The following is a 20422-nucleotide window of genomic DNA, read 5'->3' as shown; positions in this document are numbered from 1 at the left end:
GCTTCAGATTGCCTTTGGTAGAGCACCCACGCTGGCAGATCGGGCAGACAAATGGTCGCTCCTTAGTATGGCTTCGATAGTGGATCTCGAGTGCACTCTGGTAAGGAAACGCTTTGCCACAGATGTTGCACACGGTGTTACGACCACGCTGCGTAAGTGCCGTCGACGTCCCTGGCTCACGAACCGCCACACTGTCACTTTCTGTGGCTGGCTCCACTCCCAAGTTCTCTTGGCCCCTCTCTGAGAGGCCTACCATAGCAAGAAGCTTAGCATGTTGAGGTGGCAATAGTGAAGAATCTCCCATGCTATAAGCAGTTGTGTTGAGGATACCAAGAGTGGGGTCTCCAAATCCACAGCCATTGGTAGCTGTGCGCCAAAGGTGGCTGCCATCATTGCCGGTGCTAAAATTATCGTTTTCTCCACTGTAGACGACCTGTGAGAATGAATTCACATGGCTGCTAGTTCAGAGAATAGATAAGGGAGTACAGTGGGGAAAGGGAGAAAAGAATTATGGTAAAAGATCAGATATCATGAGTGGATTAGAAGACAAGAGCAGAAAAGAAAAATCAAAAAGGGAAAGAGAATGAGATTGGATACAAGATGTGAGTGGTGAATGATAAAGGGAAGGAAAATGGTGGGAAAAAAGAAAAAATAAATTATCAACACCAACAAAGCCAACACCAATACCAAGAACCAAATAATTTCAATATTGTTGAATAAATTTACACAAAACCTTAAGTGAAGCAAAAAAATCTGTATATCAACGACAAATATTTGTAACAAACCGACTGCATCTGATACCTTTCAATTCTGCGTGCTCCTCCAAGGCTTGACAAATATCCGTTATCCCGCATCACCAGGCCACCACTGCTACTGCCACCATCACTGCTTTGACCATCACCATCTCGACTGCCACCCTCTTCTTCCATTTTTAATTCACCCATTTCACTTTTCATTCTTTCTTGTAAAGGGCTGTCTTCGCATCCATCATCAATATTTCCACTATTTGTCCCAACTTTGTCGCTGCTGCCATTACCGCCTATATTGCCGCCACATTCTGCTTCAAGCTTGGTATCACCGTTGCTTACATTACTGTGACCACCAAGGTGTAGGTGTACGTGCTGCTGCAGCACCACTGCATTAGAGAACTGCTTCTGGCAAATTGGGCATGAATGCAATGGCCGAGACGCTGAGGATTTCCCCCGGTGCGTGCCTGCGTGTGCGCGTAGGTTTGCTTTGGTAGAGAAGGCACGGCCACAGACCTTGCACCGGTATGGGCGCTCACTTGCATGAAGGCGGAGGTGCAGACGAAGTGCAGCGGCTGAACCCAGCACACGGTGACATACCCCACACTCTGCCGGTGACGCTTCACAACTTGTCACAGTCGTCCCTTCCAAGCTCTGAACCAGTTGCTCCAACTTAAACGTATCAGATGCCGATGCCAATTGGACGCGATCCCTCAGTTCCAGAGGCCATGAAACTGCTGTAGGTGCAGAATCTCTATCATTGTATGGTGGAGGTGGGGGCAGTGATGATGTCATACTTGTGTTACTTGCATCAGGCTGTGTGTCTCCTTCAGCTACACTCAAAGATTCACTAGTAGCTCCATCCCATCCCACGCTTTCACGCCCCGTCCCGTGCTCGTCTGCACTGTTTCCTGCCTCCCCAGGAGGTACAGACATTCCATATGGCAAACCACTCCCTGAGATTATGGTATCTAAGTATTCTGGTACTGGATAGGGATTCATCTCAATGTGTGGAAAGCGATCACGGTGCCTTTGAAAATGTACCTTGAGGTTTCCTCGAGTGGAAAAACGGTTCCCACACACATTGCACTTGAAAGGTCGCTCACCCGTATGTGAACGGATATGGATTTGCAGTGCACTGTCACTTCCAAACAGTTTTCCGCAATAGCGACATATGTTTTTGAAGGGTGAATCTTCTGGACGGGGTTTTCTTGACCTTATGCCAGCAATGCCATTGCTACCATTTATACTTCCTGCCCCAAGGGCACTATTACCCCCTCCACTCGTATTATTGCGACTACTGCTCCCAAATGCCGAATCAGGTGCAAGACGAAGCAATCCGAGTGCTGCAACGGAGACCTTGCTCGGAATTGCTTCAGAAGAGAGTGATGTTGTAACTACCGCTGTGCTAAAACCACCACCACTGCCACTGCTTCCACCTGGGCTAGAAGGTTGTCCATCAGCCTGATTTATCATTGACACACTTGAGCCCACACCTGCACCCATCATCTGTGCCACCTGTCCCTGAATGTGTTCAATCAATCGCAGCTGACTCAGTTGCTGCTGTTGCAAGATGTGCAGTTTCTCCAAGATAAGGGGAAGAGGAAAGGCCGCATTCTCATCAAGCATCGGTTCTTGGCATGGCGAAGGCCCTGAAAGCCTAACTACCTTGGATGGAGGTGCTAATTCTGGCTGAGGAGAACCATCATTGCCAGAAAGATGGAACGATACCTCCTGCTGTGGTAGAACTGGTTCAGCCCTCTCTGTGTCTCTCTCCATTGTCCCCACTGTTACGGATGCCACAGAAGTCGGTGGTGCTGATGTTACCACTGTTGCTGTCATGATGGCCACTCCACTGTCACTCGTGATGAGTCCAGCTGGAGCAGGGGTTGGACAAGTATGGCTGTGTTGAGCAAGATCAGCAAATGTTGGAAACTCAGCACAACAGGATGTGCATACAAACAAGTGGGTAGCACTATCCGTGTCTTGACCTTGGAGGTGGGGTATGGAAAAGTGGAAGATAGAAAATAGTAAGTGTGAAGGTGTGGATAGCAATAATAAGTTAAAAAGTTAATAAAGTCTTGGCTGCATCATACAGTATAAATAAAGGAATAAAGCCAAATACAGTGCATGCTTTGCTTCAAACTTGCATAAAAGAAGTTCAGGAATACAAATGAGGTATGGAGAGCAAGGACAAAGAAAGAGTAGGGAAGAAGAAGGATTTTAACAGAGTATTATGGGGTATTGGTGGAAAGGGAGGGCTGGACGAGTTCAGAAAAAGTTGGTGGGGGAAGGGCGGGGGACAAGGGGAGGGTGGGGATGGGGGTACTATGAACACACAAAATATCAATGTAGCCATTTATCTCATTTAAATGCCACATGGTCAGTAAAAAAAAAAAAATGACCACACTGTTATAACCTGCAACAGAATCTGGTCACAGGCCGATTGGGAAACACTCATTTAAAGCACTCTTAAAAGATGAACAGTGCAATTGAGAAACACATTTAATGCGCTATTAAAATAAATTGACACCTCTTATCCATGTCACCCTCTCCACGGTTATATCAGTACGAGCCAATTTGTCACACGGTTACGGATTGCTTAACTCCAGGTATGCAGCTGTTCCAAAATTACATAACGTTATATTTTTAGTAATTTGCACAAGATAACGCATTATGTAATGTAACGTTTGATACCATGCATTCTGACAGGCTTGATTAAACTTCACCACTCTTCGACATTGATCAGATCTTTGGGTTGCCACATCGTGAATAATACTCGACCTAAATCGTGAATAACACTCGGGGGAATATGCAGCTGAGCGGATGTGTTCACTCTTCCGGATGAGAAGGCAGCTTGGCAAGAGCTGTGTGGACAGCAACAGGGCTTCAGTTCAGGTGCATAGAGAGCCGATGGCCATGCACTGCATCCAGACTTATCTCCAGTCATCTCGACTTCGTCTTGCCACTGGATTCTGATACGATTGGACGAGAGTAATGTTGATGTCACGTCCCTCATCCTCAATTAAATCTAACTCGCGCGCAAGTAATGTTTCCATCCCCCAGATCCATCACATGTCCTGTGGCAACAGACGAGCAAGGAAGCAGTAGATGTTGATACACTGGAAGATGTAGCCGCAGACCTGCACACATGTGGTTCGTAGCACGAGGATGGACTAGAAAAGGTGCCCTAAATATTTCCTGCTTCATCTTCACTTTGGTCAGCACACCGTGGCTGATGGGGATCCAACCAAAGCGGTCGATGAACAAATCCGAAGACGAAAACACCACCACTCACTTTTGGTGCATGGAATGTGCGAACACTCCTTGAATGTACAGAAACAGATAGACCAGAGAAGAAAAGCTCTTGTTGTTAGAGAACTAACCAAACACAACATACACATAGCAGCTTTGAGTGACACTCGCCTTTCGGAAGAAAGACAAGCCACAGGAATTGGTGCTAGATACCACTTCTTCTGGAGCAGCCATGCTAAAGAAGAACTTCGTGAAACATGTTGTCATCATGTCCAACATTAACAAGCTCACAACCAAGGACATGAAAGGCAGACCTATGACAATAAGATTGCCTATGTCAGGTAAAGCACATACCACCATCATTAACACATGCCACAGGTAAAGCACATGCCACTGGGCTTCATTCAACGATTCAGTATATGACACTTCATCGGCAAAAGTTGGCCTTACAAGGTGTAAACATCAGGACCGGTTTGATGACAATGGTGCTGAGATGCAGACACCTTTTGAGGAGAAACATCACCTATATAAGGTCGACCAGAACGACAATACCTCAACTACCAAGAAAATGGCTTACACCAACATTTGCAGGACTGTCCAGCATAAGCTCAGAGAGATGCAAGACTAATAGCTGAGCAACATGGAGATTCTCCCACCATCAGAAACGACACAGAGATTTGCCGATGCCTTCAACACAATCTACAGGCCAAAGTTGGTAGGAACATCCCCAGTGCTTGGTGCCGATGACATGACTCTGTTCGCCAACAAAGACAGGATCATAGAGAGATGGACAGAACACTTTAACATCGTTCTCAACAGGCCTTCAACTGCAAGTGAGGAAGCAAAGCAGTCAGCTCTCCCAAGTCAAAATCAACACATCACTTGCAGATCCTCCCACTCTTGCAGACAGAAACTAAGAAAGCCTTTAGTCTTCTTTAAAATGGCAAAGCACCAGGAGTAGATCCGATATCAGGAGAGTTCTACAAAGCCGTGGTTCAAATATGGTTGAAGAACTTGACCAAACTCTTCCAGTCAATGTGGAGATTGGAAACGTTGCCTCATGGTAAAGAACTCATTCCAGGATACCTCTCTACCTGTCACAACACCTGTCACAACTCCTTAGAAAGACTTACAGATTCCGTTGTAATGCCCCGCATTCGTGCCGCGTGACGTCATCGCGCTTTCACCTTAAAAGACTTATTTGATATAAGTTAATATTTTGATATAAGCCTTAGAAAACCAACCCTATATAAGTCAATACCTCCAACGACACAGGCGCGCATTCGTGCCGCGTGACGTGGTGACGTCATCGCGCTTTCACCTTAAAAGACTTATTTGATATAAGTTAATATTTTGATATAAGCCTTAGAAAACCAACCCTATATAAGTCAATACCTCCAACGACACAGGCGCGCATTCGTGCCGCGTGACGTGGTGACGTCATCGCGCTTTCACCTTAAAAGACTTATTTGATACAAGTTAATATTTTGATATAAGCCTTAGAAAACCAACCCTATATAAGTCAATACCTCCAACGACACAGGCGCGCATTCGTGCCGCGTGACGTGGTGACGTCATCGCGCTTTCACCTTAAAAGACTTATTTGATATAAGTTAATATTTTGATATAAGCCTTAGAAAACCAACCCTATATAAGTCAATACCTCCAACGACACAGGCGCGCATTCGTGCCGCGTGACGTGGTGACGTCATCGCGCTTTCACCTTAAAAGACTTATTTGATATTGGTGTCCACCTGTGGCCAATTAAATTGAATTGACACGATTTAGAAAGAAATATCTTTTTTGGAAATGATTTTGACATGATTTATAAACAAAAGATCCCACAGTTGACAGTGCATGTCAGAGCAGAATCTCTACCATTAAGTACAAGGAACTGCCCGTAGAACTCTGAGATGGAATTGTGAGGAGGCATAGGTCTGGGGAAGGGTACAAAATAATTTCTAGAGTGTTGAAAGTTCCCAAGAACACAGTGAGCCCCATCAATAGGAAATGGAAATAATATGGAATGACTTTGTTTTATTGTGCATCATTTCTGTGTTATAGTTCAAATTTAAATAAATTTCATCATAATATAATCGTTTGTGGGAAATAGCTCTGCGCTTCGTTGGCTGGTGTAAATCGGCGTGATTATAAATATTGTTAATAACCCAGAGATTAGCGTCTAAAACATTAACGCTTTTATTGGTTTGGTGGTGATGGTGGTTCGTATGTAGCTTATGGCTGCTTGGCTGTATCATTTTCTGGGAGTGTGGCTGTGCCGCTGATGTAATGCCCCCCATTAATAAACAACGGAATACATAAACAACGGCATCTGTAAACTTCACATCAGGTTATGGTAAAGTAGAAATGACAACAAAGTTAGTGGTTTGTGGTTGATGCGACACTTTACTATAAGTGAGGTTCATTACCCTGTGCCACACGAAGCTAAAAGCAGTGTTAAGCAATTCGCTCACTTTGTATGTCTGTCTGTCTGTCTGTCTGTCTGTCTGTCTGTTTATGTCAGTTTATGATTGAGCAACAACTTTATTTCAATTGAATGTGACATTTTAAACACGAATTGGAACATTCATCGGAAAACAAACATGCAGTTTAGCAGTAAGCCTACTTTTGCTCTGAATTTGGCCCGATCGTGCATGCGTAGAGAGGAGTGAGATAATTATTTTACTCTGTCTGCCTGCCTGACAGTCAAAAAAATTGAAAATAACTACAAACATGAAAACTACTACACATGGTATAAAGACACGAATAACTAATGTAATGTGTTCAATAAGGTGGTATAAAAGACGCTGCATCAGCGGCGGTAAACTTCAAAAAAAAGATTCTACCAACTCTAAAATCTTTATTTTATTTTAATTGAATTATATATTTCAACACTGTAGAACACAAATCACATTTTTGGAACTTTCAAAAACCGTTCTGTTTTGCAGTACTTGGATAAAATATTACAGCATCTTACATGATCTCGACCAATCAAATTTGCTGCTCGCAGACCCCACCCATGACCTCTTTTCTTAAGACTGTGTGGGGTAAGGTGTTCTATGAACTCTCTAGTTTGTGGAGAATTCAATCATTAAAAAGGTTCACCATGTTTTCCCCCATTTTGTCCTACAAAGCGTGACTGCATCAGTCTTGACATTTCAGTTTTATTCTTTTCATTTCGGTTTTATTAACTTAAGTCCAACATTATTAATTACCAACCAAGTGCGAGCATTTATACGTCCTATTCAACCACAATTATGCAAACATTTATGGCCATACAAAAAGATATTGGCATTCTTTTGAAAGGAAAGTGTTCAAAGGTTCCTACTGAGCCAGGTTTAATTCACCTGGATGTGCTAAAAGGTCAAAATGGCTCAATGGAGATGAAGCTAGAATGATGCACAGGTCCAAGTCTATTTGAATGGGTATGAATGATGCACAGGTCCGTGTCTATTTGAATGGGTATGAATGATGCACAGGTCCGTGTCTATTTGAATGGGTATGAATGATGCACAGGTCCGTGTCTATTTGAATGGGCATGAATGATGCACAGGTCCGTGTCTATTTGAATGGGCATGAATGATGCACAGGTCCGTGTCTATTTGAATGGGCATGAATGATGCACAGGTCCGTGTCTATTTGAATGGATATGAATGATGCACAGGTCCGTGTCTATTTGAATGGATATGAATGATGCACAGGTACATGTCTATTTGAATGGATATGAATGATGCACAGGTCCGTGTCTATTTGAATGGGTATGAATGGTGTACAGGATGTGGTCTATTTGAATGGGTATGAATGATGCACGGGTCCGTGTCTATTTGAATGGGTATGAATGATGCACAGGTCTGTGTCTATTTGAATGGGTATGAATGATGCAGAGGTCCGTGTCTATTTGAATGGGTATGAATGGTGTACAGGTCCGTGTCTATTTGAATGGGTATGAATGGTGTACAGGGTGTGGTTTATTTGAATGGATATGAATGATGCACAGGTCCGTGTCTATTTGAATGGATATGAATGATGCACAGGTCCGTGTCTATTTGAATGGGTATGAATGGTGTACAGGATGTGGTCTATTTGAATGGGTATGAATGATGCACGGGTCCGTGTCTATTTGAATGGGTATGAATGCTGCACAGGTCTGTGTCTATTTGAATGGGTATAAATGATGCAGAGGTCCGTGTCTATTTGAATGGATATGAATGATGCACAGGTCCGTGTCTATTTGAATGGGTATGAATGGTGTACAGGGTGTGGTTTATTTGAATGGGTATGAATGATGCACAGGTCCGTGTCTATTGATTGGATATGAATGATGCACAGGTCCATGTCTATTTGAATGGATATGAATGATGCACAGGCCGGGGCTATTTGAATGGGTATGAATGATGCACAGGTCCGTGTCTATTTGAATGGGTATGAATGATGCACAGGTCCGTGTCTATTTGAATGGGTATGAATGATGCACAGGTCCATGTCTATTTGAATGGATATGAATGATGCACAGGTCCGTGTCTATTTGAATGGGTATGAATGATGTACAGGTCTGTGTCTTTTTGAATGGGCATGAATGATGCACAGGTCCGTGTCTATTTGAATGGGCATGAATGATGCACAGGTCCGTGTCTATTTGAATGGATATGAATGATGCACAGGTCCGTGTCTATTTGAATGGATATGAATGATGCACAGGTCTGTGTCTATTTGAATGGGTATGAATGCTGTGCAGGGCGTGGTCTATTTGAATGGGTATGAATGATGCACAGGTCCATTTCTATTTGAATGGGCATGAATGATGCACAGGTCTGTGTCTATTTGAATGGGTATGAATGGTGTACAGGGTGTGGTCTATTTGAATGTATATGAATGACATACAGCCCCTTGTCTATGTGAATAGGTATGAATGATGTACACAGGACCCCAATCAAGCTGCTGTGATTTCAATTGGTGAGTATCAAGTTAGCGAGAGCACACTGTATTCGTTTTATGTTACTATGTCCTTGTGCCACGTTTAATGTGTGTTTGTGTCGTGAGTATTTAAACTGCTGAAGATTTTCTTCATTAAGCAATCATGAGTCTTCCAGAAGAGGAAGATGGGGTAACAGTCATAATGGTGACACAGCTTCTCCTTACCCTCCCTCGTTTTCCTCTGGAGATTCTAAAGGTCAAAGTAATTTCCTTGCAAAAGAAAATAATTCCCTCATGACCTCCATTCCCTAAAGTCACATGCACAGAAAGGTCAAATATTTCCATCTCCTGCTGTGAGTCAGGCCTATAGTTTCATGATTTTGATGACATGGCTTCATGGAGTGTCTGTATGCAGAGTCTTTGTCCCAACTTGCTGGACACCGATGAGAGTGACACACAAGTAGTATTTCAAAAGTTGATAATTACCACTGCAGTTTGTGATAATTACAACATTTTGCAATGTTAATTCTTATAGAGCTTGAATGTGTCGTAAGTAACAACTGAAACGTTAATAAATTTCACAGTAATGTCTATGTAAGACACCATGTCTCATCAAAAACTCGGTCTATAGCACACACGTGATGTCACATGTCACAAACAAAGCATGGCTGTCTCCAACATTCAGATTTATCAGATCTAGAAATTGTGTTTTACAATTCGTCATTTTCTTCACTAAAATGATACTGAATCACCAACTACTTATATCCAATCAGATTGTTTAAGAAGGGTCATCTAGACGTACCAGGATTTGTCCTACAAACTTTGATGTTTCTAGAATCTAGATGTAGCAGGATATGTCCGACAAGCTTTATGTTTCTAGAATCTAGATGTATCACAACTTGTCCTGCAATCTAGATGTATCTAGAATCTGGATGTACCAGGAGTTGGCCTACAACCTTGAAATGTCTGGAATCTAGATATACCAGCATTTTACGACAACATTTGTTACGGATTCGGCCCTAAGGGTTGTTGTTATGATTATTGTTGTTGATTCTAAGTATTCTGGTGATTGTGGTTGAAGGGAAAGGGTTATTATAGTTAAAAGATTTAAAAGCGATCCTGGTAAAATGTGGCCGGAAATCCGGATCGTGACCGGAAGAGGTGGAGCGAAAGAAAAGAGGCGGGAGGAGATCGTGAACAGACGTTGTTGTTGAAGCTCCGGACCGAGCGTTCGACGTACAGTGCGAGTGAACTTTGCGTCCTTGAAGGGAAGTTCGGGCGATAAGAGTTATCGCCGGAGTGCGTGGAGCCTGTGTCGTCGGGTATCCTCATTGAGGTTCCAGAGGATCCTGGCCTCAAAGCCCGGGTTCGAGGGAAAGCCGTCCGCCATCTTTGCCACGCGAGCAACCGGCAGTGAACCGGTTTTTGTCGTGTCGGCTGGGCATTATTCCCCGGTGGTTTGCCGGGGACGGCTGTGCCAGAAAGGGCACGTGAGAACTATACGGAGGCTCGTGGATTGAACCGCAACGTGTACGTCGGAGCACGTCTTTGTGAGGTTCCTTTCCACCGCTGTGTTGCGGGGTGCTGAACAACGTGACCTCGGGGTCATCTCACTCGCCTACGCCTCAATTGACCATCGGGCCTTGACTCCCCGATCGCGGGAGCGCACAGAGACATTGGGACTTCGCCTTGGAGGGGTGCAGAGTCATTGGGGAGGTGCCGTGAGTTTGGGGTTAAGGGGCTTGATAAGGATATCATCGTAAGATTTGAAAGTAGGGGTGATTGCCCCCATTGTTGTATGGCTCTTTGTGTGTGATTTATAATATATTATTGTTTGTTTATAACCTGGTGTGGTTGCATTATTTATTTGACTGTTTCATTTGCTGGTTCCATTGAGGGTTTCATTATTTGCTGGATTTCAACCAAGGATAACACATCTTTCTGCCGGGGACCCTCTCGGGGTTCGGAGGTCTACCGAGACCAGAGGTAAGGGGGGGACCCAGTAACAGAAATTGGGGGCTCGTCCAATTGATATTCGTGGGCTCGCAATTTGGTCTGCGTCCGGGATCCAAAAATTCCTAAATTTAGTCCGGGAAAGAATTCCCTAACATTCCCAGAATTCCCAAATTTGGAACTTTTTCCAATATTCCCAAATTTTTCCAAAAACAAACAACAAAAAATAATAATAATAATTTTTTTTTTGTTTGTTAAAAATTTATTGTGTGAAGGTTAACAGGTGTTACCAGTAGTCACTATGGAGTTTGATGCAGAGAAGTTTACAGTGACCCCTAGTGAAGCACAGTTCAGAGCGTTAGTAAAATCGGACCTCTGGAAATTGGCCAAACATTTTAGCTTTGAGGTCCGAACTAATATGAAGAAGGCAGAGTTGCAGACAGTGGTGATACAATCTATGGTGGGATTAGAAGCATGGGAAGAAGTAGCCTGGGATTGGTTACCAGAAGAGCAAGAAAATGTGGAGCTCCGGAAACTGGAGATGCAATTACTGAGCCAGGAAAGGGAAAAAGCACAGGAACGAGAACTCCAAGAAAGGTTAAAAGTACAGGAAAGAGAACTCCAGGAAAGGTTAGAAGAGAAAAAAAAACAGAGGAAAGGAGAGTGGAAAGAGAACTCGAAGCAGAGGAGAGAAGAGCCGAAAGGGAGTTAAAGGACCGTGAATTGGCGCGTCAGCAGGAAATTAAAGTCAAGGAACTGGAGTTAATGAGAGAACGGGGAGAGGTACCATCCCTGCTGACTGGTTCGACACCTAGTCAGAACACCTGGGATGTTGGCAGACATGTGAGGCTTGTCCCACCCTTCAATGAAAAGGAGGTAGCCAAGTTTTTTCCACACTTTGAGAAAGTGGCTCGACAGTTAAACTGGCCTGAGGAGTACTGGTCCATACTAGTGCAAAGTGTTCTGGTGGGTAAAGCTCAAGAGATTTATTCGGCTTTACCGATTGACCAATGTGCAGATTACGAGGTATTGAAGAAACACATTCTCAAAGCCTATGAATTGGTCCCGGAAGCTTACCGGCAAAAATTCCGGAATGCCAGGAGGAGGGAGAGTGAGACCCATGTGGAATTTGCCAGAGTGAAGGAAACCATGTTTGATAGGTGGTGTGATTCAAAAGGAGTTGGGAAAGACTTCGAACTATTGCGACAATTGATCCTGGTGGAGGAATTCCAACAGTGTGTCCATGAGGACATTAAAGTTCATCTGGAGGAAAGGAAAGTACCAAAGCTGTATGAGGCAGCCACCATGGCAGATGACTATGCCTTAACACACAGGATGGGGTTCCCCAAACCGAACTTCTCACCCAGACCTAACCAGGGGAGCTATGGTACATCAGGGGTGGAGAATAAAAATCCATGGGGGCGGCCTCGGGATGAAAATGAGGTCCACTTTGACACCACGACTTCTAGAAATCAGAAGACTGCGGTGCCGAGACAGACCTATTATCCAGGGGACTCGAGGCAGACCGCCGCCCCCATGCCTTGGCAGACCACGAGGTTCTCCTCCGGGCCTACTTGCACTTCTTACCATAAACCTGGACACTGGATGTCCAACTGTTACGCTCTGGGAAAGGAAAATCAGGAGCGGTGTTCGACTAGTACGACTCCAAATGCGATGGCCATTGTGAGAAATCGCCCGCAAAATGGTTACCAACCATTTATTTCCGAGGGGTTTGTGTCACTGGATGGAGCCTCGACTAACCGGAGACCGGTTAGGATATTGAGGGACACAGGAGCACATCAATCTTTAATGCTCGAAGGCATCTTGCCATGGTCTGAGGAGACGGCAACTGGGGATAGTGTTCGTTTACAGGGGATTGGTGGCTGTGTTAGTGCTCCACTGCATGTCATCCATTTGGAGTCTGATTTGGTGTCAGGACCGGTCACCGTCGGTTTACAAGCCACGCTTCCTGTAGAGGGAGTATCAGTTGTTATCGGGAATGATTTGGCCGGTGGTCAAGTTTATGGTAACCCGATGGTTGTTAAAAAAAACCCAGTAGGGAAAATAACACCACACCAGTTAGGGATGGCGACAAGTTTAGCAAGTTATTTGTAGGTGGACTGAACTTCAAAACAAAGGAAGGTGTTTTGGAGTCTGCCTTCAGCAACTATGGACTGCTTTTGGAAGTGCTGCTGATAAAAGACAGGGAGACACGAAAGTCAAGAGGGTTTGGCTTTGTCACGTTTGAAAACTCAAAGGACGCCAGAGAGGCAGAAAAGGATCTGAATAGCAAGGAGTTGGAGGGTCGGACCATCACAGTAGGAAAGGCATTTCCTAGGGGTCAAGGGGGCTACAGAGGAGGACCACGGAGTAGTAGTGGTGGTGGCCGCAAGCGATATTATGGAGGCTTCCAGAGTTATGACCGCTCCCGAAGAAAGGATTATCAGAGCAGTGGCCGAGAAGGAGACCGCCAGTCAGGTAACTACTGTGACAAGTGGTCCCACTGTAATTATTAGGAGTCCGGAAAAGTTGAAGCACTGAATGCTGCGGAGCCGCCGAGCCAAGATTCCTACACGGACTAACCGTGAACGCCACGTTCCTAAAGGCGTCCATGTAGTGAATACTTCCAGGCCTCACCACCCAACCACCATGGAACCTGGCTTTCAGCTCGGCCTCCCGGGGAAAGTGCTATAGATTTGCTGGCCTTTGGGTTTTTGATCACAACCCCTTAACCTTCATTCAAGAGAAACTAGAAGTAAAAATCAGAGGGGCAGGGACAATGTCATTGTTGACGCTTGGTCCAGAGGGAATTAACTTTGGAACGCTCTGGGGGTGGTGTAAAATTGTGTTGCTTTATTTTTGGGGAAGGTTGAATATTGTTGCCCATGGGGATTGCTGATTTGGGTTGTGAATTACTTTGGCTTGTTTAAAGAGGGCATGCAAAGAAAGTTTTCACTGTGTTCAAACTTTCTTTCTTGAGGGGGGGAAGTGTTATGGATTCAGCCCTAAGGGTTGTTGTTATGATTATTGTTGTTGATTCTAAGTATTCTGGTGATTGTGGTTGAAGGGAAAGGGTTATTATAGTTAAAAGATTTAAAAGCGATCCTGGTAAAATGTGGCCGGAAATCCGGATCGTGACCGGAAGAGGTGGAGCGAAAGAAAAGAGGCGGTAGGAGATCGTGAACAGACGTTGTTGTTGAAGCTCCGGACCGAGCGTTCGACATACAGTGCAAGTGAACTTTGCGTCCTTGAAGGGAAGTTCGGGCGATAAGAGTTATCGCCAGAGTGCTTGGAGCCTGTGCCGTTAGGTATCCTCATTGAGGTTCCGGAGGATCCTGGCCTCAAAGCCCGGGTTCGAGGGAAAGCCGTCCGCCATATTCGCCACACGAGCAACCGGCAGTGAACCGGTTTTGGTCGTGTCGGCTGGGCATTATTCCCCGGTGGTTTACCGGGGACGGCTGTGCCAGAAAGGGCATGTGAGAATTATACGGAGGCTCGCGGATTGAACCGCAACGTGTACGTCGGAGCGCGTCTTTGTGAGGTTCCTTTCCACCGCTGTGTTGCTGGGTGCTGAACAACATGACCTCGGGGTCATCTCGCTCGCCTACGCCTCAATTGACCATCGGGCCTTGACTCCCCAATCGCGGGAGCGCACAGAGACATTGGGACTTCGCCTTGGAGGGATGCAGAGACATTGGGGAGGTGCCGTGAGTTTGGGGTTAAGGGGCTTGATAAGGATATCATCGTAAGATTTGAAAGTAGGGGTGATTGCCCCCATTGTTGTATGGCTCTTTGTGTGTGATTTATAATATATTATTGTTTGTTTATAACCTGGTGTGGTTGCATTATTGATTTGACTGTTTCATTTGCTGGTTCCATTGAGGGTTTCATTATTTGCTGGATTTCAACCAAGGATAACACATCTGTCTGCCGGGGACCCTCTCGGGGTTCGGAGGTCTACCGAGACCAGAGGTAAGGGGGGGGGGACCCCGTAACACATTGATGTATCTAAAATCTAGATGTACCAGGATTTGTACTACAACTTTGATGCATCTATAATATAGATGTACCAGCATTTGTACTACAACCTCACTGTATCTTGAATCTCGATGTACCAGAATTTGTACTACAACCTCGATGTTTCTAGAATCTCAATGTACCAGGATTTGTCCTACAATCTTGAAGTGTCTGGAATCTAGATGTACCAGCATTTGTTCTACATCCTCGATGTATCTACAATCTATAGCTACCAGGAATTTTTGTACGACAACATTGATGCATCTATAATCTACATGTTCCTGCATTTGTACTACAATCCCCTTGTGTCTAGAATCTAAATGTACCAGAATTTGTACTACAATCTTGATGTATCTACAATCTAGGTGTACCAGGATTTGTCTTTCAACGTCGATGTACCTAGAATTTAGATGTACCAGGATTTGTTTTTAAACTTTGATGCATCTCGAATCTGTATGTACCATGATTTGTACTATACTGTCTGTGTATCTAGAATATGGATGTACCATGATTTGTACTACACCGCCGATGTATCTAGAATGTCGATGTACCAGGATTTGTCCTGCAATCTTGACATCCGAACTGCTGCCTGACTATTATTGCTCTCGACCATGGCCTTTGCTGGAAGCTACTAAAGCTATTTAGACACATCGGTGAAGCTGTCTTTTGCGATCTTTCATTGTGTTGTGGTCGTTGTCTGCAGGTATGGAAACGCACATTGAAACAAAGGTCCAATGTGGTTGTAAAATAAAATACCTCAAAAAGACGATGATTAGGTCTTTTCAAAAATTAACAGAATCTTTGCGAGTATTGATCAGTGTTTATGGAGCCATTCTTGAAATATAGGGCTGGAGATGGTTGTAAAATACAAGCGAACGTGAAATCAAGGCAGTTGTACAAAATCAGGTTGACGAGGCCGTGCAAATCTGCCAATCATATCAAGATTAACCAAAGCATCTCAAACCTCTGACCAAACTAATTTGCTGTTGTAGTTGAGTTTCGTCTTGATCAGATGACTTCTTCAACTGAGGTCCATCTGGATGTGGATTCTAATAGAGTTGGATTGATCTATAAACTTCAATTGTGGTGATTCACTGGCAGGGAATATTGTATGCTGTCCTTATGAAACCTTGCTCAGCTTGATGCCGGCCCGGCCTTTCCTTATAAAACCAAGGCCTTCAAGATAATCAGAATCTCTCGTGAAGAAGCTGAGTCTATGGGTCTATCACATTCACATTACAGATAAGTCGGCGATCTCTCTGTTTTCTACCGCCTCCCTTCTTGTCTTGCACCATCTGCTTTTTCCATGCTTTGACCCCCCACCGCAGGTTTCTGCAAAGTACATGCAGTCCACCATCAACCCCCTCCTGATGAAACTCCATAAATCCAGAATCACTGCTCACCTCCTCTCATTAATTTCTTCTTTTTTCCCCACATGTGGAACGAACTTCCAGATTCTCTTCAATCTCATCCTTTCTTCCAGATCTTCAAGATAGATGTTCACCACCATCTCAGATCATCCCCCGTCCTAAACCGTGATCTTTTCTACACCCATTATCCTCCCCGTCTCCTCCCCCAAACCCACCTCTTTCCAAATTTCCAGGTTTTCCTTCCTGAGAGTTTGCTTCTGTATCCATCTCGTCCACACTGTGCATCCTCTCCTACCCCTCATTTCTTATTTGTCCAAGTCTCCTTATATTTTGTCCCTCAACCCAGCTGTTGGTAAGCTTCTCCGCTCCCTTTCTAGTTCCTTTTGTTCTGTTACATCCTGAGCCATTCCATGTTTTAGCTCTTCCATGAGCCTCGACTCTATATACAAAAAAGCATTTAAAATGTTGGGGTGAATGTTCAACGTGTTTTCAGACATATGTTTTTGTCGCGTTCTACGTGTTGGATCCCATGATGATCCCACTGTACCTTATGAAAAAGTTGGGACCAGGACTCAATAATCTCTATTCCTGGATTTAAGTCTCGCGCTATTCCTCTTATTTAGTCATCACAGCTTCTGCGTTGCCAGGACATGGTGAATAAACGGAGAAAGCAGTTTTGTTTAGGAAGCTGCACAACCGAAATTAAACCATTTCGTACCGAAAATGCAGTTTCCTTCTATGGGGAAGAGAGAAGCCGCTATGACTGTTAAACACTACCGCTACTGCGTGATTATAGTGCCACAGCGGCTGGTCTCTTAAAACGAACTACGCAGAATATTTGGGAAAATGATTCGGTTTACGAGGAGCAGAATAAACGGCCATACCCAATATCATAACGAAAGATTCCATTAACTAAAACAAAACAGGATTTTGTTATGTACACAATTTGTATTGGAATGAAAGGATCACAATGCCCCCAATACGTTTGGTCAAGGAATAAAGGAAACTTTCAGGTCAAAGCCTGTCATCATTCCCATCTGAACCCCTAGCTTGTTAAAGTTACCATCTGAACCACTGGCTTGTTAACATTACCATCTGAACCCCTTGCTTGTTAATGTTACCATCTGAACTCCTGGCTTGTTAACATTACCATCTGAACCCCTAGCTTGTTAAAGTTACCATCTGAACCACTGGCTTGTTAACATTACCATCTGAACCCCTTGCTTGTTAATGTTACCATTTGAACTCCTGGCTTGTTAACATTACCATCTGAACCCCTTGCTTGTTAATGTTACCATCTGAACCCCCAGCTGGTTAACGTTACCATCTGAACCCCTAGCTTGTTAACGTTACCATCTAAACTCCTAGCTTGTTAACATTACCATCTGAACTCCTGGCTTGTCACCATTCCCATCTGAACTCCTGGCTTGTTAATGTTACCATCTGAACTCCTGGCTTGTTAACATTACCATCTGAACCCCTTGCTTGTTAATGTTACCATCTGAACCCCTTGCTTGTTAATGTTACCATCTGAACTCCTAGCTTGTTAACATTATCATCTGAACCCATAGCTTGTTAACGTTACCATCTAAACTCCTAGCTTGTTAACATTACCATCTCAACTCCTAGCTTGTCACCATTACCATCTGAACCCATAGCTTGTTAACATTACCATCTGAACCCCGAGCTTGTTAACGTTACCATCTGAACTCCTAGCTTGTTAATGTTACCATCTGAACCCCTTGCTTGTTAATGTTACCATTTGAACTCCTGGCTTGTTAACATTACCATCTGAACCCCTTGCTTGTTAATGTTACCATCTGAACCCCCAGCTGGTTAACATTACCATCTGAACCCCTAGCTTGTTAACGTTACCATCTAAACTCCTAGCTTGTTAACATTACCATCTGAACTCCTAGCTTGTCACCATTCCCATCTGAACCCCCAACTTGTTAATGTTACCATCTGAACTCCTGGCTTGTTAACATTACCATCTGAACCCCTTGCTTGTTAATGTTACCATCTGAACCCCTTGCTTGTTAATGTTACCATCTGAACTCCTAGCTTGTTAACATTATCATCTGAACCCATAGCTTGTTAACGTTACCATCTAAACTCCTAGCTTGTTAACATTACCATCTCAACTCCTAGCTTGTCACCATTACCATCTGAACCCATAGCTTGTTAACATTACCATCTGAACCCCGAGCTTGTTAACGTTACCATCTGAACTCCTAGCTTGTTAACATTACCATCTGAACTCCTAGCTTAACGTTACCATCGGAACCCCTAGCTTAACATTACCATCTGAACCCATAGCTTGTAAACATTACAATCTGAACCCCTAGCTTGTTAACGTTACCATCTGAACCCATAGCTTGTTAATGTTATCATCTGAACCCCTACCTTGTTAACATTCCCATCTGAACTCCTAGCTCGTTAACGTTACCATCTGAAACCAGAGTTTAACGTTACCATATGAACCCCTAGCTTGTTGACGTTACCATCTGAACCCACAGCTTGTTAACATTACCATCTGAAACCATAGTTTAACGTTACCATATGAACCCCTAGCTTGTTAACATTACCATCTGAACCCACAGCTTGTTAACATTCCCATCTGAACTCCTAGCTCGTTAACGTTACCATCTGAAACCAGAGTTTAACGTTACCATATGAACCCCTAGCTTGTTGACGTTACCATCTGAACCCACAGCTTGTTAACATTACCATCTGAAACCATAGTTTAACGTTACCATATGAACCCCTAGCTTGTTAACATTACCATCTGAACCCACAGCTTGTTAACATTGCCATCTGAAACCATATTTTAACGTTACCATATGAACCCCTAGCTTGTTAACATTACCATCTGAACCCACAGCTTGTTAACATTGCCATCTGAAACCATAGTTTAACGTTACCATATGAACCCCTAGCTTGTTAACATTACCATCTGAACCCACAGCTTGTTAACATTGCCATCTGAACCACTAGCTTAATGTTATCTAAATTGTTAATGTCCTTTTGATTAATAGTAAAGTAGTAAAAACTACACTGATGCCTACAAATGTGCGTCCTCCGTGGGATTCATGGGCAGACTACACGATGAAACTTTGATGAATTTAAAAATAAATCCTCATAATAAAATAATTCAGTGTTGTATCCAGGATATCAAAGTTAATAAACACAGATGGATAAGAGCTTAAATCAAGAACAGTGGGGATGTTCTACTTTAATGTGCCCAATTATTCCCAACTTATTGTGGGGTCGGGCAGTAAGATTTTGGCACAAGTCTTTCACAAACTAGCTGAACAGGCCTGGCATTCAACTGAAAGCGATTTGGGTAGGAATTTGTATTTAGTTCAGGGTGCCGGCAATAACTTACCTACTCTTCAGAAAGGACACCATGGGATATTTAATGTCCACAAACTAATGCTAGCGGATGGAACACCTGGCTCAACGTCCACCTGAGGCGTGGCACGCTTGGCGATGCAATGACCTGCCTATGGAACACCAATCCAACAGTTTATAGTTGGGTCGGGAATCAAACCCAGACAAGGCAGCTCAAAGGCAAGTGCACTACATCTGCAGCACCCTGTCAGACCTTGGTGACCCAGGAGCAAATTATACAAATTATAACTAATAGCAGAGCAAGATGTGATCATTTAATTTGAAACGGCCTTTTTATCATTATACAAGATTGGCCTGTATATAGCAATTACTGTGGTCCATCTCTTCTTCTTCGTCCATCCAAACATCCCCCACTCCCCCGCCGCCCCTTTCTCCATGTGCCATATGTAGATGTCGTCAGGTTCACTATGTCAATAAATTATATTTCGTTCAAAATCATGGTAGATTAGCAAACCTATACATTTTTGGAAAGGTTATAGCATAAGGAAACTAAAAATCAATGTTTACATTTGGAGAGATACCTGTATGGCGGCCATTTTGGATTTTCAAAATGGCCACTGTAAAATACATATTTTGTTCTATTTCTGCCTCTAATTACCCTAAAAACTTTGTAAAATATACTAAACCTATATTTTCAGGGACAAGGAATCCAATGAAAATATCAAATTAGTGCTATGGGGAATGGTAAGACACGAATCAAAGGTTTTGAATTGCAAAATACTGTCTTTATATTCACGATAAGTTGCATAATCA

General features: G+C 43.7%; 1 protein-coding gene across 7 annotated transcripts in view; it reads right to left on the bottom strand.

Annotated features, from left to right (window-relative positions):
• LOC137434196 (sal-like protein 3) overlaps positions 1-20422 on the bottom strand; it is a 153855-nt gene that overhangs the window by 111222 nt on the left and 22211 nt on the right. For 6 of the 7 annotated variants that reach the window (XR_010985814.2, XR_013624672.1, XR_010985815.2 and 3 more), the window contains exons 2-3: positions 802-2737; positions 1-458 (exon numbers count right to left, since the gene is read on the bottom strand). The exon at positions 1-458 is cut by the window's left edge. Coding sequence is in view for 4 of the 7 variants with exons in the window: in XM_068126964.2 (XP_067983065.2) it covers positions 1-458; positions 802-2737 (2394 nt within the window). In the remaining 3 variants the exon portion in view is untranslated. The remainder of the gene's footprint in view (positions 459-801; positions 2738-20422) is intronic. The other variant, XM_068126965.2, reaches the window with a different exon arrangement.

The sequence above is a fragment of the Myxine glutinosa genome, chromosome 10, assembly GCF_964187855.1.
Source record: "Myxine glutinosa chromosome 10, kmMyxGlut1.1, whole genome shotgun sequence".
In the NCBI taxonomy this organism is placed as follows: Eukaryota; Metazoa; Chordata; class Myxini; order Myxiniformes; family Myxinidae; genus Myxine; species Myxine glutinosa.
This window is presented reverse-complemented; position numbering and strand designations above follow the sequence as displayed.